Source organism: Apteryx mantelli, chromosome 27, assembly GCF_036417845.1.
Source record: "Apteryx mantelli isolate bAptMan1 chromosome 27, bAptMan1.hap1, whole genome shotgun sequence".
In the NCBI taxonomy this organism is placed as follows: Eukaryota; Metazoa; Chordata; class Aves; order Apterygiformes; family Apterygidae; genus Apteryx; species Apteryx mantelli.
Window position 1 is genome coordinate 5841668 of NC_090004.1, and position 25969 is coordinate 5867636.

A 25969-nucleotide genomic window follows, 5' to 3' on the forward strand; every position below is an offset into this window, starting at 1 on the left:
AGGTTGCCCGTTGCCCGGTCCGCGCGCCGCGCCGTGGCTCCTCTCGCGCCAGCGCCCAGCCCCGAGCTGGGGAAACGCCAAGCTCTGCCCGGCCGTCGCGGCAGCGCCAAGCCAGCGCCCCATCCCAGAGGCTGGGAGGATTAAGGGAGTAATAAATAGCGCGCCGGAGCGAGGGGCCTTTCCGCCGCGGGCCGTGGCTAATCGCTCCCTTTCCCGCGGGTGAAGCGGGGAGGACCCGGCGCAGAACGGCAACGAGCGGCATCTCAATGGGAAGATGACTAATGCCGTTCACGGCTTTACTCACCAACTGCATCACCACTCCTGGGATTTCTCCCCCCCGCCGCCCCCCTATTCTTTTTCTCTTTCTTTTAAAGCAGACAAAGAGGGTGCTGCCGGCCCCCACGACCTGACCCGCTCTAAAATAAAATGGGAATGCGTCTTAAGTTATTGCTGTCTAGGGATTCTCCCTCCCCCTCTCCCATCCTCCAGGATAAAACCTTTATTGGCACGAAGCAGCGTTGCCTAAGCACAGCGTGTTGAGCAACTCCGGTTTCGAATAACCGCCCCAGAAGACTCGCAGCAGGAGGAGGAACAGCGCGGAGCGAGGTGGCTTTGCTCGCTCATGGGTTAACTCTCGTCCTGTCTTTACCGAATCCTTCGTGGCAACCGGAGCGCCAGCTGGAGGACTCCTCTCCTCCTCCAACTCGCTCCCTAGGTTGCTACAGTAATTTCTCAAAAACTAAGGAAGGGAAGGAAAAAAAAAAAAAAAGAACTGGAAAGTCCTTTGTTGCCGCTAAGCATTGCTGCTGCGAATTCATTAATTCAGTGAATAGCGTTTCATTAGCGCACAGCAGATTTTTTCCCCCCATAGTCTTCTCCAGCAGAGGAGATGGACAAACAGCTCGAGATGATATTCCGCTTCCTGCTCCCTGTCCCGGCAAAGCCGTGTGGGTCCGGCCCGGCGCTTGGCCCCTGCCAGCTCCCCGCAGCCGACCCCTTCGGCAGCACCCGCCCTACACCGGGGGCCTCTTGGAGCCCGAGACTCTGGGTCGAAAAACACCAATTTTCCCCATCCTTTTTGGTTTGGGTAAGGGTGGGGTTTAATTATTACTCCGAGGCAAGATCACGGATAAAACCTGCTGCATGTGCCAGCTCCGACAGGTCCCGGCTCGCAAGCATTCCTGCTCAAACGCTGCACGGAGACACTGGGCAAAAGTATAGGTTTAGGTACGGTGGGGGGTACCGGCGCTGGGAGGGGACGGCGTTTCGGCAGCAGCTCAGCGCGCAGCTGCTCGTCTCCCCAGGCAAATCACCCCAAACGCGGTCGCCTTCTGGGGCGCAAACCTCCGCCCGCCCTGTTCAAACTGCATCCGCACCCTTTCCACTTGGGAGGCGCAAGCAACCCTTCCGCTTGGTTATGCCAACCAGTTTGCTGCTTTCTCGCAGGTTTCGGTTAGGGTGAAGCTGTTCAGGCGCTTGCAAATGTTATTTCTGGCCTCAGCACAACTTGGGAAGGGAAGGCAGCTTGCCCAATTTCTGCTCTGACCTCCATCACGAGAAGGAAACTGTTTCCCCGAAACGCAGTTTCCCCGAAACGCAGAAGTGCTCTGACTTGCTGCTTTTGGAATGGCAAAGAGCAGCTTTTCATTTCCAAGCATCACCCTACGCTGTAGGAAGCCTAAAAGGCTCCGGTGACACCGTGCACCCAGGGAGCCCGGCGCGGCTGGGTGACACTCTCGGCTCTGTAGGTGAAACGCGGGAGCTTCAGAAAACGTCCAAAACTAACGCTACGAACTGAAGAGGACCTAGCTCACAATTCAAAATCGTCAGTGCTAAGTACCAGACAAGCCTTGAAACCCAAGTCCGAAATCCATTGCATAAAAAGATAGTTTGGGAGCAAGCAAAACAGGGCTCGAGCACGGTTAGAGCAAGAGCCGGAGGCCAAGCTGCCCGGGCGCTGACGTCTTCCCAAAAAACACGGAAGAATTTGATTAGCTCGGCTTCCGGAGGCCCAGACTGACGGATGCTCTTTGGACAGACAAGCCAAGCCCGCGCCTGCGGCTTTTGGGCACCACCACGACCAAATAACAAGCGACACCTCTTCTTCTAGAGCTTGCACACGAAGATCAGCCTCTTGCACCGAACGGCATCAACGGCTTTATTCGAAGCACGGTATTATCTTCCAGGCTTTAGGGAGGAATGGTTGTAATTTGGGGTCTGTGAGGCTCTGGGGTTGCTGGTACGCGAGAGAGGGCAAGGGGAACGCGTTGCATCCCATGTCCCACGTCCCCACCTGGGGAATTACTTGCCGGGGGAATTTTGCTGTTTGCTAAATTGAGTCAACATCGCCGTTATGTGAAGGAACATTTAAGCTGTAGCTCATTTGACTTCAGTCATTAAAATTTAATATTGCAATAAGCTTTGAGAAAATGAAGCTGACAGCAGAGGGAACAGAGGGAAAAACCGCCCAGGCCTGCGTGCTGCTGCAAGGAGCTCGCGGTGGTGGCTGTTTCTCTCCACTCCCGCAAAGAGCCCGGCTCAGCTGCGCGCCGCTCACGGGGACACAGCACAGAGAGAATCTTCAAACTTTTAGTGCTCTTTTATTACCAAAAAAAAAAAAAAAAAAAAAAAGGCTCCTCCGAGAAGCATACGGGGTTTTATTGCTTTCACGAGCGATGCCAAGTCAGTCCAGTTTTCTCTGAAGTGAAATCACACGTGGTGCATTCCTGCGCTCTGCAATCCCGTGCCAGGAGGCTCCGGCCGGCGCTGAACCTTTCCCCCGGAGCTGAGCTGTGCTCCGCATGGGATGGCCGCTCTCTTCCGTCACACTCGGGCGTCAGAGGTGACACCATATCCGCGTCGTGCAGCAAGCGGCAGCGCTCCCAGCTAACTTGGGTTGGCTGGTACGGATGGACCCACAAAGCAGCGATGGAAATAAAGTAACTTGGGCTAAACTCAAGCTGAAGACCAAGAGTTAAAGATCAGGTTCCTTTGCTCTCGCTGGCAGCTTAACACAAGCCAAAAACGTATTATTTTATTTGTAGCACAGCTGTATCTAAAGCAATACATCAAGATGTCCATATATGCACAGGCTCCGAACCGCAGAAATGCTTTTTGGCTGCGCTCGATCTCACCAGAAAGCTCAGGGATAAACTGGACGACCTCTTCCCGCCCGGTTCCTTACAATCCTCCTCACCACGCACGCACGCTCAGCGAACCGCAACACCTCTGCGGCAAACAAGGCTCCCCCGGGCAAGAGCCGGCAGCTGCTTCCCAGCCGCCTTCCTATGTGCAAGCAACCCGACTATGCGGAGCATTTACACCAGGCTCGTCTCTCCTCAGAGCCAGGATTAGGCCCTCGATGACTGTAGAAAAGGGTTTGGGGGGACAGAAAAGAAATGCATGGGTGCCAGGTCTCCAGAAGTTAAGGGTTTGTTGCAGCCTGTTCCCTCTTGGGGCAAGTTTGAGGGGTGTTTGCAGGCAAGGAGAAGAGAAATATATGGGATGCTTCAAGTATAAATTGCTTCAGAAGTCATCTGTTCATGGCCTCAGAGTCAGAGCCTTCAATATATCTTCTTTATTAAAATCCGGACACAATGAGCCCAGAAGTGCCCACCTTTGTCAGGGTTGGATTGGCAACTCGCTTGGAGCCCTGGGGCCATGCCTAATTTGCATCTCATTTACGCAGATGTTCATTAAAATTAATGCTTTAAGACATAAAATCTGCCTGCCTTTGAGCCTTCTGGACAGACAGATCAAAATCGCTTCTGGAGATCCCCAGCAATCAAATTCCCCGAATGATGAGCTCTGCCTTCCACATGCAGGTCCAAGGAACACATCTGGAGACCTTATTCCCTGAACTGAAAAGCCGCCTCTGGCCCTCATCAGACACATTTTGGATTGCAAAAAAGAAGCATGCGCAAAGGAGACAGTTTTGATGCTGTCCACTAGCAGCCGATATTAGACACTGAGGAATAAAAGCCAACGCAACCCAAAAAGCCCTCTCCCAAACAGCGCAATTGCCTGAGCTCAAGGAGATGACTGAGTCAGGAGAAAGATCTCCAGCAGCACCATTCCCACCTGCAGCCACCCCAAACCTTGCTGCTTTGCAATTCCTAGGATTGGAGAGAAAACCTATGGGAGCAAGACCGGCTGCAAAGCTCTTGGAGCCACCATGCACGGCCGCGTTTTGGCTCGGGAACCGAAGCGTGCTGCCATCGTTCAGCACGGAGGGAGACCACTGCGGCTCGCAGCCTCCGGGGTGGCGACGCAGTTCGCACGCGCGGCTTTTTCCTTCCATCGTTTTCCCTTCCCATGCGCTCAGCGAGCGCTGGACCGGCGCGCTTCCCTCCCCCATGGTGAAATCCGTCTCCCGCTCCCACCCTCGTGGACAAGCCACAAACCCGAACGCTGGTGCTAGTGCTCTGGGAGATTCCGGCCTGGCCACGGCTCCCACCACCGCCGGCCACCACGGAGCAGCTCCGGGGCCCGCGGCCGGGTTCGCTCCGCTCGCAGGGCTGGCTCGCCGCTGGTGGGCTGCGCTCTCGCCCCACTTCCCTGCCAAATTTTGCAGCAGTCTTCAGGGAGGAAGGTCACTCAGCACCGTAACATGAGTGGTTTAGCAAGAAGTGTTTGCTAAGCAATTTTTTTTTTTTTCCTATTCCGCTGCATTCCCTGCTTTCCCCAAAGCCCCAGCCAGCCCGTGCCGCTGCTCTCCCGCCTGCGCATTCACCGCGGAGTAAAGACAGTCTCTGCTCCCAGGTTGCGATGCCCTTCCATGCGCCGATCGATAGCTGGGACAGCAATTTCCCTTAGAGAGAACCATAAGATGAGGCTTGACAAATATCTGCTGTGCAACGTTTATGATTCGTGCAAAAATGTTTGCTCTCCGGATAAGCTGTTCACAGGAGGAATGTCACTACGTAACGGTCATGACTCCAGCCCCCCTTGTAGCTTCTCCCCCATTTTATTTGCAGCCATCGCATAGCAAAGCCCTAAAATCACTACCGCAACTTTCATTTTTCTGCTAAGCTTTTTGCAAAGACCTCAGCTGCACCCGGTGGCCTCAAAGGCTAACGAGTGACTCCTGATAAGGACACTGCCTCCCCACCAACCTGCCACCGGCTCATACAGCTGTGGCCACTGTTGTCTTAATGGATCATCTTTGAGATCACTGAGATTTAGACCACTCGCAACCGTTACGATCGAGCAAACTGCAACGAGATTGAGTTTCATCATCATTTCTAATGAGAGCTGCTCAGCCAGGAGCAATCCCTTTCTATGCAGGAAAGTTTCACTGGTTATACACATCAGAACCTCCTTTCTGGGTGTATTTGTTCCAAGCAACTGTGTGTGGTCTTTTTCGTCTTTTGTTTTTCCCCTAACGATGAAGTTAAATCCCTCCCAAACGACGCAAGTTCAAAGCAAGGGGCCGCCTAACACAGAGGCACCGGCAATATGATCAGATGGGTTTGAATTCGCCCCATGAGCGATACGCCCAAACTGTTCCTTGGATAGGCAACCCCTAAACAGAAATACCTTGTCCTGGTTAAGGCTTCGCAGAGCTATTCAGTGATGGAACGGGATCAATTAGCCATGTGATGGAAAGTAAATGGCTGTAAAAGTGCCTCCCCCCCCCCAACACCCATTATCACCAGGATACAAGCGGCAAGATGTAAATCAGGCCAATCATCAACTACAGAACAAATCAGTAATAGAAGTTTCACAGCAAGAGAATTTCTAAGCAGTATTAGTGCAATTAATGTAGTGTAACAGCGTGACCCGGCACCATAATACCGTATAGAAATCAAGCACACTGCAAACCTTTTCTCGCTAAATGTTTCATGCAAGCCTAGATGGCCTCTATCAGTTCCTTGCAGAAAGCACGAAAAGCCTACAGCAAAACTTAACTTTGCCTTGGCTTTATTCCCTGTGTGCATCTCTTCTCCCACAGTTTATCTGTGGCTTTATTTGTAATGAAGGACCCAGAGGTGGAAGAATGTGTCCCAAGTGAAGCGAACAACAAGCAAAAATGCCAGGACAGGTAGAAAGACCTACAGGATGATCTGAGGTGGACTAGACTCTCAGACGATGCCAACTTACAGTTCAAATAGACTCAGAAACATTCCTCCCTCTCCAAAAATCTAAATACCAACCACCTCTAAAAGCCATGAGGTATTGGCACTCTAACATTAGACCACTGCCAGGAAAACAGAGAAAAGGTTTTTTCTCCCATCACAAAATCTTTTCATCACAGACTATCAATTCCAGCAGTTGATTTTATATTCTCCAGAGCAGAGGGTGTTTTACTGCACCAAGCGCGCTGACATTTCAGTAACAAACAATGAAGTCGCAATAACTTGAAGAACAGCAGTCTTAAACGAAGGGCCACGACACTAGACAGACCTTTAAGCACCAAATACCACTTAAGAAATGTCATAGCATAAAGACTTACCTTGAAGTCCGCCAGCTGCTGGTTGATGATTTCCACCTCTGTGCCCACCACCCACTGCAACGCCTCGTTCTCTTCTGCTGCTGTGGTCATGTGGGTCAGCTCCTTCAGCCTGCTGTAAAAGTCCTCGACACGAGACAGTGTTGTTTCTACCTGCTCTTGACGGTTCTTGCCTCTCTCGGTCAGTTTGCTGCACTGTTTATTTAGTGTCTCCAGTTCACGTTTGAGTCCTAACAAATCAGGGCTCCCTTCGTCCTCTAGCATTTTCTTACATTCATTTTCAGAAGCTTCAATGTCAGATTTCAGCTGTTGGAGTTTGCCCAGGAACATACGAACATCCTCTGCTTGAGAGTGAAGGCTGTCAGAGTCTCTCCCAATGGGGCCCATGCTGTCTAGCTCATCATCAAGATCTGCCAGTTGAGAGAACATCTCCCTGACCCGATTATTGAACTGGCCGATCCCTTCAAGCTTGTTTTCCATGAGCATACAGCAGTCGTTTACTTTCTGCTTCACAGCTTTAAAGTCTTGCTGAGCCACCTCAGCTTGGCATAAGAGCTGGGAGCAGTCAGACCCATCTGGGGCATCTTCTACTAGACCTTGAGTGAAGTTTTTCAGATAATCCACTTGTGGCTCAAGGGCCTGCAGCACCTCCTGCTGTGCTCTGAGCTTCTCCAAGTTCTTGTTGCTGCAGGCTTGTGGCCCTAGTGCATCATAGATCTCCAGCTGATGCTTAGCCCCTTCCAGCTTCTTCTCAATGTTCTTGAAGCTCTCTTGAAACTCTTTGAGCCTCTGTGACATTTCTTCAATGGAGCCTGTCTTGGCTTGCAGCTCTTCTGTGATGGCATCCATCTTCTGATTGATCCCAGCCTTCTCATCCCGAACATCATCCTCATCAGTCTGAGAAGCATCTATCAGGATGTCAGCAGCGCTGTTCAGCATCTCAAGCAAGGAGCGGCGCTTCTCCACGTCACTCAGCAAAGCCTTTGATCTCAGAAGAGTTGCCTCCAGCTGCACAGGATCCAGAGTTACTTCCAGCTCTGACATCTTTGTCTTACAGTCCTCCACCCAAGGGAGAAGGTCTTCCGTGTGCCGTTGGTACTTCTGAGCCTTCTGCAAACAGTCCTTGAGTTTGGAGTGTCTATCAGCAACCTGCTTGCTGAGCTCTTCCCAGTGTGTTTTGAGGCTGACCAACTGGTTTTGCAGAGTAGTCTTTTCCTCCCCAGGCTGGACAGAAAGCAGCAAAGATTCTCCCTCAGCTACGATCATCTCATAGGTGCCACTGTGTTGGTTGAGGCTCTTCTGGAACTCTTCTTGTTCCTGAATTTGGCTCTGCAGCCTCTCCAGTTTAGCAGAAATGGGTTGGCTCTGAGCTTGCTGGCACAGCTTGTCATCTAGCCAGGTCCTCAGTTCATCAAACATATGCTGGAACTGCTGGGAGCTTGCAAGCGCAGTCTGCAGTCGGTTCATCCGGTCGGCTGAAATGGAAATAAGATTAGAACGCGACAATTAAGCTGGAATTAAATAAACAAAGTGCAATCATCTTATATCATCTCAGATGCACTAACTGTGTTTTGATTAACAGGAAGGAGCTCTTTCCATTGCATCACTAGCCTTTTTGTTCACTGGTTCATGAATTTCTTAAGAATTAGTAAGTAACAATAATGCAGTAGAGTCAGTCCTCCTGACTAATATCTAAATGCAACCTCTTGAGAACCAAAAGGGGCATCCCGGGATTAGAGGGTGACCACTGTGTCTTCTCTACTCCCCATTCTGAAGTTAGGGGCCATTTTTTTTTCCAAGAACAATATATGCCACACTTCAACAAGCTTGTCCGGCTTGCTGAAGAGCTACATGATGTGCTTTCAGTACCAGGACTAGACACCTCTGCACACGCTCCAGGCCTCTTGCCTGAGGATGTTTGGAGTGAGAACTCTCCTGTGCTTCGTACCATGTGAAACACCCATGTGGTGCTTTAGTAAAAATGATGTCACCTTTCCCCTACTATTCTCAGAAACCTAGTGATGGGAGTGCCCTGTGGTAAAAAAAATAGGGAGAGGAGTTGGACATCCCAACATCTTATAACTAACTTCTCCATGCTGTCTCACCTGCCAGGTCTTCCAGCCCTTTGAGAGGAAGCGCCACTGTCTCCAAACGTTTCCTTAACTCATCTTTGAGATACTGCTCCCCAATCAGAACAGACAGGTCATCACAGAGGGTCTGAGCCTCTGCGATCTCCTCTTCCAGCTGCTCTAGGTCAGAGCGGATCTCACTGGTTTCCTCCAGCTGCTGTTTCACGGCATCGGGCTGTGTGCTGACGGCAGACTGGCTGCTCAGACGCTGCCCAACTGCCTTCACCTTCTCGGACAGGCCTTGGAGCAATTCCTGGTACTGGGTGCTCTTCACTATGGCTTGGTCAATTTGGCTGGAACGGGAGTTGAGACGCTCCGTTAGCTCCGACCATTTCTGATTAACCCCTTGGAGCTCTTCCCGCACCTGGTTAGTCGATGGAGAAACATCTCCAGGGCCGGTTAAGATGCTCTGAGCCGCCTGGTTGAGCTGCTCATGCTGTTGTCTGCGAGCTTCAAATTCCTTCAGCATAAACTGGAACAGAAATAACATAAAAATGTTTGCATAAAACTGACAGCTCCGAGTACACACAGTCAAAACAAACCAGACCTCCAGGGGCTTTATCCAGCCCACAGAACCACTAGGAACAAACCAAGGCACGCCTGGGCAGGACAGCGGGTGGGCAGGGGAGATCGCAGTTTACTGTGACCTTACAACTTAAAAACCTGGGAGGGGTCTGCGATTCTAGCGATAAAGTACTTTGCTCTCTCTCTTTTATGTCCTCCTGCTGTGTAATGTAATGTCAACCAGTTAGATGAGAAGAAAATCTAATTATGTTAACCGGGGCGTTTTATTTTATGATGTGGCCAGTTACAGACATGTTTGGATTTGGGAGCACTAGGTGCAGGCAGGGCAGGCTGCCAGGCGGTGCCCCAGGCAGAGGTCAGCATTAATGAGTCCTGCAGAGCATCAGCGCAGGTCTTCTCAAAGCAATTTCACTCTCCGAGAGGGGCCAGGTGAGTCAGTGATGAGTCAATCCAGCGCAGGGAACAGGGCTCGAGCACGGCGCCCATTTCAACTCACGCACCACAGTTTGCACTCAGCAGGGTTTGGAGGACTTGGGAGAAGAGACCTTAGATTTGTAACTGAGTAGGCTGCTCTCCTACCACTCACTGCGTGGCAGAGCATTTGCAGAGCACTTTTATGGCTAGATAAATAATCTAGTAGCCAGCAGAGGTTTGCATTTTCCTCCTTACACAGAAACATTCACAGCTTAAGCCTCAAAGCCCACAATTTTCCACTTCAGATACCAGAAGAGACTCCCTCCCTCCTCATCCCTAAACTGCCGAGGAGACGCGCGCCCAGCTCCCGGCTCACCTGGACCTGCTGCTTCTGCGCGTTCAGCATGTTCGGGTCGATGGAGAGGGGTCCCAGCACGCTCATCATGAGCTCCTTCTCCAGGAGCCAGGGGCGCAGCTGCGCTTCGGCAGCCTGGAAGCTGGCCAGCTGGTTCGCCGATTCCTCCAGCTTCTGCTGCCGCTCGGCTGTCGCCTGGTTGGCTCTTTCCCACCTGCAATCTGAGGAAACGGCTGCGTTGGCAGTGGTCGCGCCACCCGCCAGCCTGCCCCTCCACCGAGCGGGATTTTCACCCTCCCTGTGATTCATCCACCGGTGGAAACCTCCACAGCTTTTCAGGAAAACTAGCGTGGATCTGTTCACTCTCAATCTCATAAGCCATTATCCATTTCTAACGGCAGCGTGGTCTTGGGGCTCATAGAAAAACCTTGCCATCGGGATTTTTGCATTCTAGTCACTACGGCCACGAGCTGCTCTGACCTTGGGTAAGCCATTTCACGTCTCTGGCTCAGACACCAGCTCCATTAAATGAGGATACTCTCATGTGTATCAGACCTCAAACAGCACATTCAGATTACGTGGACAGAGAACTCCATAAACATATTCCTGCTATTTCAAAGAAGAAAATCTCTGGACTTCTTTCTAAATATTCAGCCTTGTTTAGTCAACATTTAATTACCTTGGATAGCCTTACTAATGACTAGAATTTTGTATCAAGCAGTGAAGCTTTTATTCAAAGTAATCAACTCATGTTGCTAATGCTTTTTTTTTTTTCTTTCTTTCTTTTTAAAGAAGTAATTTAAGGAGGCAAGTCTTTGAAATATACATCCATCATAGAGATTTTATTAATCATGACAGTGCTCATCTCAGGAACACCCTGTACACCAGACAGCTTGGAGATAAGTTCGTTATTTACTAAATTCTAATTAGAAGTGACTCTGCTCTGCTATGACTTTGGAGTCGTCCTGCAATCCTGGATTGCTCCTAATATGATGTTTCAGGACAGAAACCTCAGCAAATCCTTCAGGCACTTACTCAGATCTTCCTGCATCTTCTTCCAATTTGCTGCTTCTGGAGAATCTGGATATTTCTCCAGCAAATCGGAAAGTGCTTCCTTTACTTTCTGGATCTTCCCTGAATTCTGTTCCAATTCAGCCAGGAATGCCTGGAAAATAAACCATTTGCATTTCTTAAGATACAGGGAAAAGAATAAAATCACCGAGTAGGAACAAAGCAGCAGCTACAAACTGGAGTTGAACAATTTCTGTTCTTTGCACTTTAGGGGAATCATTTCATTTTATTAGCACTATCATCAGCTAACTTGGCTCCAAGAGCAGAAGAAAGGATAGAGAATTGCTTTCCAAGAGAAGCTGCAGTGACCCAACAACAAGGGCTACAGACAAGCTTCCCTTTCTCTGAGCCAAATGCCTGTAAGCAATAGGTCTAGAAACCGAAGAGGGTGAAGCACACCATGAGGCTTCCTGCTCCATGGACCGCCTGGCGTTCCCTTCTTGTGAAAGCCAAGGACAGATTTTTGTTGCTCATACTTTTAACCTTGAGGTAGTAAAGTACATCTCCAAGAAACTTTGGGTCACAATGCTCAGGTCCCATTTTTGCTCTGCAGGAGAAGTTACCTTGTTGTGCTCAGCCTGGGCTCTCATCGTCTCTGTCTTGGTAGGCGAGGAGGAGGCGTCCAGCTCGGACAAGGTTCGTTCCTTCGATTCCAGCCACTTCAGCATCGAACTCGCCTCCTCCTGCACTTCTTGCATCTTCTCCAGCATAGCCGAGAGCTGCTGCTGGCGTTCCCGCAGCGCCACACCAAGGCCCTCATACTGCTGGTTCACGTCCGACACATCACACTGGATTTCCGTCAGATCTAATTGCAAAAACAACAGCCTGAGATGAGGAACGCTGCCTGTATTGCCACTCGTAACCTGGACGGGCAGGTACTAACCTAGCCTTGGGCAGCCGCAGGCCTCCTGTCTGCCCAAGACCAGCAATGTCAGGTTATCACCACCCGCCATGCCACAGGGGCTCTTCTGCTTGCATCACATATAGACAGTGACAGTTTGCAAACAAAGCAAATGCCTTCATATTCGTGACACTGATGCAAGCTGAGCCGCGCTCTTCCCGTGTCAGTGCTAATACAGCGTTAAATAATTTGACACCAAAATAGAAAGCCATTTTTACGCATCTATTATTTTGTTGAACCGGTGAACTAACAGCAGATAACGGGGCAATAATTAAAACTGCACTTCAGATCAAAGGGCTGGATGGTGTTATAATCCCTTAGAACCAATAAATGTAATTGCAGGCCTTAAAATGATCTCCCATTTATCAGCTCTTAACACCATCTGACGGGGTGCCAAGGTGTTGTCACTCCCAAAAGCTCCCTTCCGTCCTGCCCATCTCCGTCCTTCAGCCTGACCTACATCCTCCGTCACAGCCACCTGCCTGCCCCACACCGCGACTCCGGCCACCGCACGGCGCTGCTGAGAGTTCGGAAGCCCATTTGCAGGCTCATTTCCCTTGCCATGGGATGCCGGTGTCACGTTGCGGTCTCTCTCCCACGGATGAAAACGCACACTGCTGCACGGGGCACGGACAAGACAGACGGGGACGCAGCGGCGCGGCCTCTACGCGGCACAGCGGGGACGGCGGGCTCACCTTTGCAAGTGTGGTATCCGTTCACACTGCCTACCGACCCTCCCAGCGCGGGCAGCACAGAACCTGAGCAGAGGGGACGGGGACGGACAGAAGGACAAGACAGACGCGTTAGGAGTGCAGACAGCGAGCAATGAACACCGGCGCTCAGCTCCCAAGCGAGCGCTGGCCGTCGTGCGAGGCCAGCGCGAGCCCGAGCGTGAGCCCGTCACACGGCACGAGACAGCGCAGCCCTCCACGACACGGAGCACACGGCACCAAGCGAACACACGCCATGTCCAGGGGCCCGTTCCTCTGCTCCCGACGAAACGCAGGGGCTCTCCCGCAGCCCCGCGCAGTAAGAGCTCAGCGCTAAGCGATCAGCGTTAGGCAGCCAATTGCTTTGGTTTCGAGCCCTTTTTTCTTTTTTTCTTCTCCCCCCTTGCTCCCCCGGAGGGGCCCCTGTCCCGCTGTACAAGGAGGAGCCAGAAGTGGACGAGCCGGACGCTCCCTGCAACCAGGCCCTAAGAGGGACTTTGTGAATTATAACAGCAAGGGAGACTGCTGAAGCCTTATCACACCCTCACTGAAGAGATTAACTCTCCCAAAGAGATTAACTCCCCCATATTCGCTTTTTCTTATGGGATGAAGCTATTTAAGCACGACTTGGTGCACGGACACGTTCTCGTTGCAAAGAGGCTCTGAGGATGATGCATCAGAGCAGTGTTGTCTTTGGGATCCACTCCAGATGCCTCAGTTACATCCACAGTCAAAACAGGATTCTTCAGAAATATTATTGAGCAAGATTCTCGCTTTGAAACCATGCAGAAACAGCTACCACTCGGTTTAAAGCTCTCCGACTCGTAAGGGATTGCAGCTTCCAAATGTCACCCCGAGTTTGTAAGGGGAAGGTTTGCCCCACACGGGGAGGAACGTGGCAGTGCTCTGTGCTGGTAACATCACCCAACACTTTTTAAGGGCAGGTGAACTCCAAATTAAAACTCCCATGAAAGTTTTGGGCTGGCAGCAGGCAAATACTAGTATGGAATTTAGCAAAGATATTGGCTTAACCACCCCAAATCTTGGAATCTTTAATGAGCACAGAATGACAAGATATTCAGCGTCGTCTCCGAAAGGAGCTGGGGCTCTGCTCGCTCCTGCTGCGTGCCAGCTACCGAATCCCTCGTACGCCGGGCTGCGCGCTCCCTCCCCGTGCTCCTTGGAGGTCTCCCATCGAGCTGCTAATCAAGTTAACCCCGACAAACATATCTAGACCGTAAATTCTCATTTAGTACAGCTTTTGCCCTAAATGCCCATCAACGATGAGAGTCCAGGGACTTGTCCTCACGAGTTGGATGATATCTTTTAGGCTGTTTCCAAACAAACCAGACATAATCTCATTGCTTCGCAGACTTAGAGCCAGGAAAGAAACTAGTAAATCAAGCCTGAATATCACAGTCTTAAATTTCATCCAGATATAAAGCCCAAAGACTGGAGTTTGATTAAAACATCTCAGGCCTCAGGAGGCTGAAGCTCATCATTGGCAGAAAACAGGAGAGGGCCACATCCAAACGGCTTCCATCTCCCTGCAGCGCCGAGAGCCTGGACGTACGAGCTACTGCAGCGTGAGGCTCCTGTACTGCGGCCGAGCAGCAATAAGTGTTTGCACACTTGGCCCGTGGTGAACACGGGGTAATTCAGTGCTCACGGCACTGCAGAAAGTTGAAGACATCGCGTTACCCGGCACTGGGGGGCTCAGAGCGCTCAGTTGAAGCCGTAACACAACAAGTTCAGCAGCTCCACCACCGCTCTGAGCCCCGCGGGACTCAGGCCACTGCCGGCCTTTGGAAGTTTGTTAAAAAGGGAAAATAACCCCATTTTTTTTTGCTTGATGCAGGCACATTCACAGAGCAGTGAAAGCAAGCAGACCACAAAGGAAGGGGGCTCTGCACAGGAGCAGCGTCTCCGGGAGAGCAGGGCTGCCACTCACCTGTCTTGGCCTGGGTCTCGGGGGACGTAATCTCCACTATCAAGCTCTCTAGGGCAGCCCCTTTGCGACTGATCTCCTCCACCTGGGCCCCCTTCCCTGTCCATTCCTCCAGCAGGATCTATATATATATATATATATATATATAATAAAAATAAAACAAAATAAAATAAATTAAAGGCTAGGATCAGAGCCTGCGCTTCCCCCCGCAGCCCCATCGCCTCCCACCACGGGGAGAAGCCAGCGCCGCGGCACTGGGACGCAGCCCGCAGCTACCGCTAAGGGCACGTTCATGCAGCGCAAGCCGACTGCATTGAGAAAGTGGGTGTCTTCATGTTTATTTTTGTCCGAGGGAATCAAACAGTAAAACGCTGTTCCCTAACTAGCGGGTCTGGCACAGGAAACATTATTTTCCCTCCTACTGTTTCTGGGACCTCCCTCCCACTCCAGATGCAACCCAACCTCACATGAGTTCAGTCCCCGCAGCTTCCCGTATTGTCCCCGGGTTAATCAGAGGCTGGCTGTGTTCCTGTCTCGGATACAGCGGCCTCCAGGTGACTCAACAGGATGCTGTGCTCCCTCTGAGTCAAACCCTTGACACATCCTGATTTAAAGCATCGCTGGTGCCGGAGAGGAACGGGGGCTCCAGTGACAGGAGGCGGCCTTTGATGTCTAGCGAGGAGAAGCGCACAGCAAAAATGAGTGTACGCCGGACTCCCACTCCCGAATTCCTCCCCAGGCAGGCAGGGAGGAGGGAAGGGAAATCGGATTGCTGGGGGGAAAAAAAAAAAACCCGAAGAGCCTCCATATGTTCCAAGTTAGCTGCTGCAAGTCAGGAGCGAACGGGGACACCTAACCGCCGGTGCCCTCTCCCCGCGGGCCCCCGCCAGGGCCCTGCGCGCTCTCCCTTCCGCGCTGAACACAGACTGCTGCAGCCCGGGAGCGGCCGGATTACAGCGGGCATAAACCCCCTCGCAGGACCCTGTCCCGGGAGGCACTGCACGCTCCGGCGTTTCCCCACGGCTTGCCGACTCCCCAGCGCGTCTCCGCGGCCCTCTGCCCACCTGGAGCTGCCGCATGCGCTTCTGCAGCTCCTGGGTGCCCAGGGAGGTCTCTGCGGACGGCACGTTCCCTTCGCTCTCCTTCAGCCACTTCCTCACGGCTCCCACCAACTTTCGGAAATCGTCCAGTTGCTCCTGGCAGGCTGAGGCATCCTTTTCTCTAAGAGTGAAAAGGTTTCGGAGAGTTAGAGCTCGTGCTTTGCGTTGCAATTACCATGGCTTGAATGCGGCACAGTTGTGTCTCCAGGAGCCTTGGGTTTTTTTTCCCCCCGATGAGTTGCTGCTTAGCAACATTGCGCTCGGTGCCAGCCGAAACGGGGCGCAAGCTGCAGCCTGCCGCCCCCCGGCGCGACGGCACCTCCGCCCAGCGGCTGCCCACCGCGGCGTGGATGCACCAGCGGGCAACGCGGGGTGCTGCTCCCGCGCGACCAGGGTCGGATGGGTGGCGGAAAGCTCGCTGCAACCCGCTGCCTGCGCTGCACTGGGCTCTCGGCGCCGGCAAGCGCAGCTTTGGGGAAGACGGAGCCCATTCGCGCCGGGCCTCGGCTCGTGCCGGCCACCTGCAGCCCGGGGAAAGGCCGGGCTCTGCCGCCCTCCTGCGCTGACCGCAGCTGCGAGCCGCTCGCCCGGAGGCAGCTTGCTGCGCGGCACTGATTTCCTGGGGATTATCATGAAATTCATCTGCTTTTCCCCATCACCTTTCCTTATTCACCAGGGACTTTGGAGCCCTGGCCTGGGAGGTGGGATGCACTGGGAACACCGGCGAGCTCCGGCCCCGCTGTCAGCCAGCCCCTGGCCGTGCCGCCACGGCTGGTTCCAGCTGAGGATGCTCCTACGGGATCCTCTTTAACCCCACTTTAAGGGGACCCTGCGGAGAGTCTGCTCTGCTCCGTCACCGCCCGGAGCACGCAGCCGGGGCCGGCTCCTACTTGGCCACCAGCACCCCGCTCCGCTCCCCTCGAGCACGACGCTCCCCGCTCTCGGATCGGCGCGTGGCAGCCCACGCGCTCGGGAAAACATGAATGCCGGCTCCTGCAGCACCAGGAATTTTTCACAACGCCCCCGGCCAGGCTTTTTTTAAAGCACCCGCTGGAGAGAGCTGTGCTGCGTCTCCCGGTGTGGGAGGAGGAAGGCAGGAAAAGTTCGCTCGTGCCCCCCCATGGAAAGGAAATCTCCGGAGAGAGGGCTGTGCTCGCGGGGCGAAGCCACCCCCAGACGGGGCACACGGGGTGTCGGGACTCACCTCTCTTTCGCCACCTTCTGCAGCTGCAGGAAGTCTTTCTTCAGGCTCTGCACCTTCTCCTGCTGCTGGCAGGCGCCCGGGGGGAAGCCACAGGAGGCCAGCTCAGCCGCCAGGCGCTCCAAGGTGTCCAGGTCCTCCTGGTGCTGCCTCATCTCCGAATTCAGTTCCTGCCAAGAGCAAAGGACGATGCCAACCTTGTTCCCGCCACCAGATTCGGTCAAAGGGGGAAGCGAGGGGATGAACCAGGCAGCGCTGGATCCCGGTGAGCCGGAGAGACCCTCTGTAGGCAGCGCAGCGAATTACACCAGCGCCGAACGGGTGGATGAGGCTCCATCCCGCTTGCTTCTGAAGCTCTGGTTCAGCACAGCCTTTCCCTGGAGCAAGTCCCACCTTCCCCTGCCCCTTCCCTGAGGTCAGTTTAAGCCTCTCAGAGGCCACACAGCGAACTGAGCAGGGGGCTTAGTCCAGACCAAATCTAATCCAACCAAAGCACAGATGTTCAGTTTTGGGCCAGCTTAGAGCATTTCTGAGGCTGTGGCCAAACCACCCCCAGCAGAAGAGCACTTGTAGGAAGCTTGTGGAAGAGCCCAGTGCAGCTGTCACCAGACATTAGGAATCACAGCACCTCTAAGGGCTTCGGCACATCCACCACTGCGCTCACCGCCCCAACTGCTAACGCTTGGGCATTTTGCTGTATTAACCTGTGCAGTTTTTAACTGGTAAAGCCTTGCTATATTTGGTCTGACCCCTAAGAGATGGGCTAGAGATCCCTCCAGTAGATTAGCCTGGCTCCAGGGAAATGCCATTCCCATCTCTCACTGCTGGAAACAATTTCAGCTGCTCCACTCTCCCTCCCTTCCTCAAGCAAACAGCTAGCACGGTTCCTGCAGATCCTGACCATCTGGGAGAGAACCAGGGGGCTGTTTATCCAGGAACAAATTGCAAAAGGGCACTTTCTCGAAACCCTGCACAGCTGGAGTCTCCTCCCATCTTTGGGCAGGAGACCCCCATCTCACCTGGATGTGCTGGGAGAAGTGAGCAATGTCACGGTCCGGCTGGTTCCCAGATGCCAACATCCGAGCTCGGCTCTCCGTGAACTGCTGCAGCTTCTCTGAGAGCTGCTCGTACTGCTCGACCTTGGGGAGGAGGCCTTTGAGCGCATCCTCCTTCTCCCGCTGCTGCTGGCACAGCCTGCCAAAATGCTCCGTCACCTCTGCCAACTTCCCCTGCAGGGCAGAGGCCGTGGCGCTGTCTGCTGTCTTCATGAACCGCGTCACCATCTCGCGGGTGGCTTCCAGGCAGCTCTTCTGCCTGGCGATGTCCTGCTTCAGCTTCTGTTTTAAACACAAACACAGAAGATGCCATTTTAGGAAGGCACTTGAGCAAAACTGAACTAGCATGAAGAGGCTGGGCCGCCCTTTGGAACAACGACGGACATTTCCAGACGACCAGGATCATGCAAGAACAGTTTTCAATCCTAGTTCTCTTTCCTTTCTTATCTCCCCAATCTGACCTGCCTTTCCCCAGTGCCCGATATCTAAGCTAGTAGCTAGTCAAGGAGGAAGGGAGACTTTCAACAGTTCTGTGTCCTGGCTCAAAGAAATTAGGTAAAGGGGCTGTTCATGTTCCTTTTTGGGGGGGTTTGTGCATTCAGCATACTTTAACTAAACCCAGACAACTACCTGCACAGCTCAGAAACTGGAGACAGACACAGCTATTTGAGGGAAGACAGCAAAGTGGCCGTCCTTACCACATTTGTGGCAAGCGAGTCCTGGATGGAGGCAGAGGAGAGAGCAGTCGGCTGTTCTCCCTCCAGACTCTTCTCGATCTCAGCCACCGACTGGAGGAGACTTTCCAGGCTCTCCTGGACGCTTTGGGACTGGGCAATGGATTTCTGCAGCAGATCGGAGCGCTCTGCCATCTGCTGGGAAAGGCTCTGGAAATGGCTCACGATGGCATCTGGAGAGGTCAGTGCAAAAAAAAAAAAAAAAAAAAAAAAATAGATGTCAGAGAGGTCTTGAGCGTCTCATGTGGCATCCAGAGAGCAGTACGGACCACCTCACCCGTCGAGTTCAGAGCTGCAGCAACACCTGCCAAACTCTGCCAGTGAATCCCCGTCCCCAAACTGAGCAACGAGACAGTAAACAAGAACCTGCAAGCCCTGAAGACACATCGTTGTAGCTGCCCCAGCACCTGCACCTTTGCCCCATCTTCCCCCAAATGAGAGACTTGCTCTTTCCTCCCCCTCTGGTTTGTTTTCACTTCCTCCCCAGCCATCCGTGCTAGTACAGATGGCTGTTTCGCTCTGTACCTGTGGTTTCCTGAACGCGTCCACGGTCAGGGGCCGGCTCTCCTTGTATCTCCAGCAGTGAACGAGCTGCTTTCTGGAGCTTCTCCACTGGCACCTGATGCTCAGCCAGGTTTCCTTGCAGCTGCTGCTTTGACACAAGACAAGACCAAAGTCAGCGGTCAGTCACACTCGAGAGACCTTCACCCGCTGGGAGCACAGTGCTCCACATAAACCCTCTTGAGGTTGCTGCTCGGGGACTTCCTGAGCCTGCAGGTATATCTTTGCACTTGGCCAGCAAAAAAAGCAAACAGATCAAGTCCTTGTTGCTGCTGACTTCTAACACTGCTTCTGCTCAGAGCAGAGGCTGAATTCCTGTACATACTCCAACCCTTCCCCAGAAGATCACCCAGAGATCACATACCTTAGCACTAGCAAGCTGCTTTTGGAGAACAGCAGGATCTGAAGAAACTGTCTCTGAGAGGAGCTTCCCAACTGCTGCTTCGCTCTCCTGCAGCCACGTCCTGAGAGACTCTGCCACCTCCTGGAACTGCTGGTAGTGATCCAGCAGGGTGTTTAGGTGGGAGCCAAGCTTGGTGCACTGCAAAGGAGCAATAAGACATGATGTAAGGATGAACGCGAGTACAGAACAACCTGGGTGCCTCTGGAGAAAGCAGAGAAGTCATTAAGGGGTGGGGGTGGAATCAATCTTGCCATGTCTTAGAGGAATTATAGGAGACAGCATGCAGACAAACACCAAGAGAGAGAGTGTTATTCCAGCACAAGCCCTGGAAGAAGATGGTCCTTGTCCTACAGTCTGCATATGTGCTAAAAGCACAGTCAGATTCGGGGAAACTCTGCTATCATTACTTGTTTTACATGGAGAGGAAGAAAACAGCATCCAGGGGTTTAACTCCCGGCTTTGCAAAGCCCTTCCTGTACCTTGGAGTGCAGCGTGGTGTATCGCTGTGTCGCGTCCTCCAACTTGCTCTTGACCACTCTTCCAGACGTCAGTGGCTGGGCCCCTCCATCCTTGGCAGCTCCCTCCGCGTCCAGCACCTTCTGACCTGACATGGTAACGAACCGCAGGTCGCCTTTGTGAGAGATGACGTCTTCCGAGAAGCTTCCCTGCCGGAGCAGCAGCTGTCGGAGAGACGCCGGGTCGCTGTCCCCTTTGTACATCCCTTCCAACTCCTGCTCCGCTTGCTTCAGCCAGGTCTCAAACTCTCCGTGGTCCCGCAAGAACTTCTGCAGCTCGTCCCGCAGCACCTGCACTTGCTTCAGCTGCATCTCTGACTGCGAGAGCGAAGCCGCGTACTGGTCCTTCAGCTCTGCCAGCCGGCCCTGGAGCGTGTCCCTTTCCTCCGGCGTGAGGTTGTGGCCCTGCTTGTCCAGGAAAGCCTGTGCTGCCTGCGTCGCCAGGATGATGTCCTGCTGCTGGGACAGCAGCTCCTGGTGCTGCGCCTGACACACGCAAACAAGCACATGTGAGTCCCACCACCAAGCGCCTCTGCCCACCGGCACCTTGCAGCAGATGCAGCCTCCAGGAGGCCGGCAGCGACTTCCCGGGAGTTCCTGACTCCATATGGAAAGTGCAAGGCCACTTTGAATGAGTGCTTTGGAGGACAGACCCATCTAACACCCCGCTCTGCTCCCAGCTTGGTCAGCAGCCAGAGGCAGGCTCGGTGCGTCCGGCAGCCCTAAAACCTGCTCTAATGCTGACAGGCAGGCAGAAGGTTCTGAGAGGGATAAGGTGTCAGTGCTGACCTTCAGCCTCTCGTACTGCTCATCCAGGTCCTCGGCAGCGCTGTCGGCTCCCACAACATGGCTGTCGGGAGCGTCCTGAGCACCCCTGCCCGCTCGCGCTCCCGGCACTTGCTCGGTGGGATGCAGCCTGTACTCCAGGAGCCCTCCCTTCTGCTCCAGCGATGCCACCCAGTTCAAAAGGGAATCGATCTTGTTCCTGTTCTCCTCCAGCTCTTTGGCAGCTTTCACCTGAAAACACAAAGGCTCCAGATGAGAAGGATCTATGTTATGCATGTTCAAACCATCAAATGGGGGAGGGAGACAAAAATGAATGGAAGAAAACCCCTAAAGTGTTTTCCAACTACAGCAACCACCTGAGACTCTCACAGACCTTCAAAACCCTTTGTAGCTCTTTGAAAGGGGGGAAGGTACAAAGAAGCTGTGAATTAACAGTTACAGCTCAGCCTCTCATTTATGGTGCACTTCTCACCCTGATACAATCCCAGGGTCACGGACAAGAACCCCCCATCCCGGAGGGCTTGGACGCAGGAGCGAGCCCGCAGGCACACGCATGGGCCGCCGTTTCCCCTCCAGTGCATGGAGCTACCTGATGCTCCTGCTCACGGTAAAGGCCTAAAGGCAGAGCAAGATGTTTTTACTGCCCCATTTCCTCCACAACCACATCGTCTGTGCCTGCAGCTCCCAGAGCATTTCACCAGGAAGCATGTCAGTGCCTCACCTCACCCAGGGGAGGGACACAGAGGAAAAGTAAATTGTTTCATGCCCTAGCACCCAGCAGAGGAACACCAGGGCTTTGAATGAATATGTTTCCACCCACTAGCCCTCACTGTCCATCTCAGTTCTGGGGGTCACAGCTCTTTGCATGTCACCTTTTCAGTCTCCTGCTGCACCGCAGCAGTCACGGCGCTCTCCAGCTCCTTCTGGGCCATCTCCGTTCTCTCCTGCAGGGACTGGTACTGCTCCTTGGCCCGCTGCAGCTTCTCGTGCAGCGCTGCCAGCTCCCTGGGCTCCATCTTCGCCTTGTTCTCCTCCAAGAACTGCTCGGTGGTTTTCAGGATGCTGGCGAAGGAGGCTGCCCGGGCGTGCATGTTCCTCTGCAGCTCCTAGGTGCGCGAGGGGAAGGTGCCATCAGGTTCTGTGCTCCCCGGAGAGGCAGCACCAAACCTCTCCTCCTTCCCGCCCCCGTTTCAAAGCACTGACCTTAACATTGCTTTGCCTCTGCTGCAACACGGACAGGTCGCCTTCGCCGGCTGCTCTCGGCTGCTCCGCCAGCGCGTCCTCCGCCTCGCTCAGCCAGGCACACAGCTCCTCCAGGTTCTGCGCACGGGCTGCCTGCTGCTCCTGCAGCGTCTGCGCTCGAGAGGAGAGGGAAGGGGAGAAGAGGCAGTTAGCATCAGAGCTGCACCCCCGGGCACGTACGGCGCTGAAAAGCAAGGCAAGAGGTTACAGCTGGAGCACCTTCCTGAAGGTGAGGATGCAGCACAGAAAACGGCTTTTGCAGCTCTCCACGTGCTCTCTCTCTCTCTGAGATCTGCACGCTGCAGGAACGTGGCTGAGGGTCCAGAGTCACTGCCGGACAGCAGTGCTGGGGGTTCCACGTGGAGCCATGCTCCAATTTATGCTCTTGGGAGCATTTAACCAAAAGTTTCTCTGGCTTTTCTGTTCAACCTTAAGAACATTAAAACTGCCCCAGAGACTCATCTAATGAGAGCTGGCATCAGGCAGCACCACTGTGGAGCCCTGAGCAACCTAAGGCAGGTTTGGTTTTGACACTGGTGTTGGAGAGGGAGCCTAGGAGAGAGAAAGCGTTTCTGTAGCTGATCCAGCTCCTACGTTTTGCTGCCAGTGCACAATACAGAAGCGCCCGTTTGAGCAATTGAGCATGATGTGACCTGAGAGTCCCTGCAACGTTTTTGTTCCCTTCCCCAGGGGAAATAAACATTTTTGAGTTTCCCTGGGCATTCCAGCAAGGTGATGTACAAACTTGTGCAAAACATTGTGCTTGTTTCTCTCAATCATAAGATAAATGACAGAAGCAATTTGAAAGAGCCTTCTTAAGAGCTCTTCAGCTGCAAAGCGAGTTCTTCCTGGGTTAGGATGGGCGCACACTGAATCTGAAAAAGCAAAGCAAACTGGTTAATACACACACACTCCAGATGGACAGGCAAGAGTTACAGAGAGCAACTGTTAAAAAAAACACACATTAATACTGTCGTGAATAAAAAGATCCATGCAGTGATATGTGCTGCAGGAATACAGCATTTGGGGGCAGTTGCTGGCTGCCTTGATACATCATCGACAGCTGTTTCTTTTGGGTCAGCAAAACCTGACTTGTGCAGTGAAAATAAGACGTTAAAGCCGCCAGCTGCCTGTGGTGCCAGCTGCGCACAGGGACTTTCTGGTGGGGCTATTACAGACTAGGGTTTCTTCCACCACCCCAAAGCAACTTGGTGTTTGGAGAAGGGACTGTCCAGCTGTGCTACCCAAACCCCTGAGAGGGCTTGACCTTTTGGGAGGAAAGCAGCTTGCTGCCTGTGAGTTACATGGGAGGAGGAAGAAAGACTTCAGAGGAAGCTCATGATGTGCAATAGGAAGTCATAAACTGTGAGTGGCATGCATGTGTAATCCCCAAAACAAGGTGTCTCAGCGCATGTTCCTGTGGCTGGAAAGTGCCTCAGTGAACAAACTGCAGCCAGGAAGCAGATGTCCCACAACCTTCACCTGATCCGTCCGCTCCGCTTGCTGGAGACAGACCTGCAGGACCTCCACCTGAGCCGTCACGCGCTCGGACAGGTCCCGGAAAGCCTTCTGCAGTTCATTGAGCAGCCTCAGCAGCTGCCTGCTCTGCTGAGGGGTCAAGTCCTGGGCGTGCTCCGAGATAAGGAACTGAATGTCGAAGGCAGTGGCATCGAGCTGAGATTTGGTGTCAGCAAGGGGCTCTTTCAGCTCCTGAATGGAAAAGAAATGGCCTGTCAGGCAAAATTACTCTCCATGGCCAGCACTCTCCTACACTGCCGGCTTCAGATGAGATAAACAAACCGGATTTACTGCTGCACAGGCAGCAGTATTCCTTAAAAAAAGTACTTTGCCACCAGAACAACATATTCCAGAAACCCAAACAAATCCTACCTGAAGCATGCTCAGTGTCAATGTACCAGGGTCTCACAACACCATTTTTCTAATGGTCCTCTAAACCAGGCCTCCAGCATTGTACCGAGAGGTTGCTCAGGACCTTGTGCATAAAGCTGCCCTGTCTAGGTGGGCCTAGTGATGCCCTGAAGATGGATCCAGACATGGAGCTGTCAGTGGCTACCAGCAGCCTGGGATATTCCATGATGACTACACATGGTACCACTGACTCCCAAAGCCTTCAACCCCCTGATTTCAAAGCCAAGGTGCTGCTGACAAAGAGGAGCACTTGGACTGATCGAATCTTGTGAGCTATCGCCAAAAGATGAAGAAACATGGATGGGCCAAAGGGCAGGGAAGGAGCCAGGGCTCCTTTTAAAGGTAATGGAGACGGGGAGGTGTGAGGGGAGAAGGCTCTCGGAGCCTCCACGTAGGAAGCAGCTCTCTCCCTCAACGTGTATCCGTCCAGGTCACTCAGGCTCCACTACACATCTGCATTTGAACACGTTCCCCAAAGGGCCAAAGCAGATGTTTTATGTATCGTGGAAACAAATTATTGTGGAGCAAATACAATACTGTAACTCCTCCTGCAACAAGGGATAAAGACAAAACCACCAAGACTCTAGGAGGGAAGCAGGATTAAAAGCTTCTCCTCCCTGCAGAGGACGGCAACTTTATCAGCCAGGATTAGGGGCGTTGCCATGGCTACCTTGTAGTGTTGGAGGCAGCGATTCAAGCTGTTTGCATCAGTCGCACGGTGGTAATCGCTGCTGTCCAGCGCCTGGGCGGTACCAGCGACCCAGCTCAGCAGCTCTTGCAGCTTGCCCTGGAGATTCTCATGATGTGCCACGATTTTAGCCTTAAATGAAGCAGAAGCGTGTACCGTTTAAATAAGGAGCAGATCACTCCGGGAAACAAGCACAGGGACCCTCATGGGGCGGTGGGCCCAACTGATGGGAAGGACAGCTGCGAGCTCTACCTTTTCGTTTTCTGCTGCTCCACGAAGATTTAGCAGCCGGGACTCCAGGACATCACTCGCGGAGCTCAGGGACTTCTGAAGGTTCTTGGCATCCTTCTCCAAAGCTTTCAGTAATTGTTCAGGGACTTCTTCAGGCGGGTTGGCCACAATCCACTTCACAGCGTCCAACTCCTGATTCACTGGAAAGCTCAGCTCCTTCAGCTCAGCGTCCAGGGCCTGAGGCAAGACAGCATCATTAAGTCTAAGAGACAGCGATTTCTTCTTCCCACTGCCAAAACTGACAGTACAGCAAAGTTTTGGAGAACCAGCTCCAAACAACGTATCTGCTAGAAAGATTCACTGCAATCAACCAGTTCATCCAAACGCGCTCAGCTGCCAGCCCTCAGTTGTCTTTCTCCAGGCTGTAAAATTCATTTCAGTCACACTTAGGTTATTTTCTGAGCACGGACTAGAAGGTGAGCCAGAGGGAGGGCCAGAGAGGAAAAAGACTGGCTTTGCATATAAATATCTGTTAAACCTGAGACTAATCTCCCCAGCTTGCTTCCCACAAGCGGGGAGGAGGTGCAACAGCCATGCACGAAGCCTAGGAGGTCCGGGGGCGAGGAGGGAAGAGCACCGTCCTGCCTAACCCTGGGCCAAGCTCGGCCCAGCCTCTCACCTCGGCCTGGCGCAGCAGGTCTTGCAGTGCTGCCAAGTTCTGCTCTGCTGGCTGGACCTGCTTAATTTTCATCTCGATATCACGCAGCATGGAGAGGTAAGAGATCAACTTCTCATCATGCTCCAGACACATCTTCTTGCTGAACATGATCTACAGAATCAAATGGCAGAACAAAATCTCAGATTTAGACAGAAGGGAAAACAGAAGGTTATATGTATTTTTTAAGAAAACTCTTAACATTTGGTTTCAGGGACTTTCCACTTGCTATCTACAAGATTTACTACAGGAAAAATAAAACACATGGCTCTTTTTTCTGGCATAAGCTTACAAATGGCAACAGA

General features: G+C 52.9%; 1 protein-coding gene across 14 annotated transcripts in view; it reads right to left on the reverse strand.

Annotated features, from left to right (window-relative positions):
* Window positions 1–25969, reverse strand: part of LOC106493286 (microtubule-actin cross-linking factor 1-like) — a 154212-nt gene that overhangs the window by 55450 nt on the left and 72793 nt on the right. For 8 of the 14 annotated variants that reach the window (XM_067311627.1, XM_067311637.1, XM_067311635.1 and 5 more), the window contains exons 37-57: window positions 25629–25778; window positions 24971–25186; window positions 24701–24850; window positions 23578–23811; window positions 22063–22212; window positions 21732–21965; window positions 20863–21090; window positions 20038–20559; window positions 19520–19696; window positions 19120–19243; window positions 18559–18767; window positions 17825–18142; window positions 16809–16975; window positions 15569–15725; window positions 14508–14625; window positions 12542–12604; window positions 11509–11750; window positions 10910–11039; window positions 9896–10095; window positions 8557–9052; window positions 6455–7926 (exon numbers count right to left, since the gene is read on the reverse strand). In XM_067311627.1, the coding sequence (XP_067167728.1) occupies window positions 6455–7926; window positions 8557–9052; window positions 9896–10095; window positions 10910–11039; window positions 11509–11750; window positions 12542–12604; window positions 14508–14625; window positions 15569–15725; window positions 16809–16975; window positions 17825–18142; window positions 18559–18767; window positions 19120–19243; window positions 19520–19696; window positions 20038–20559; window positions 20863–21090; window positions 21732–21965; window positions 22063–22212; window positions 23578–23811; window positions 24701–24850; window positions 24971–25186; window positions 25629–25778 (5757 nt within the window). The remainder of the gene's footprint in view (window positions 1–6454; window positions 7927–8556; window positions 9053–9895; window positions 10096–10909; window positions 11040–11508; window positions 11751–12541; window positions 12605–14507; window positions 14626–15568; window positions 15726–16808; window positions 16976–17824; window positions 18143–18558; window positions 18768–19119; window positions 19244–19519; window positions 19697–20037; window positions 20560–20862; window positions 21091–21731; window positions 21966–22062; window positions 22213–23577; window positions 23812–24700; window positions 24851–24970; window positions 25187–25628; window positions 25779–25969) is intronic. The other 6 variants (XM_067311633.1, XM_067311636.1, XM_067311632.1 and 3 more) reach the window with 4 other exon arrangements.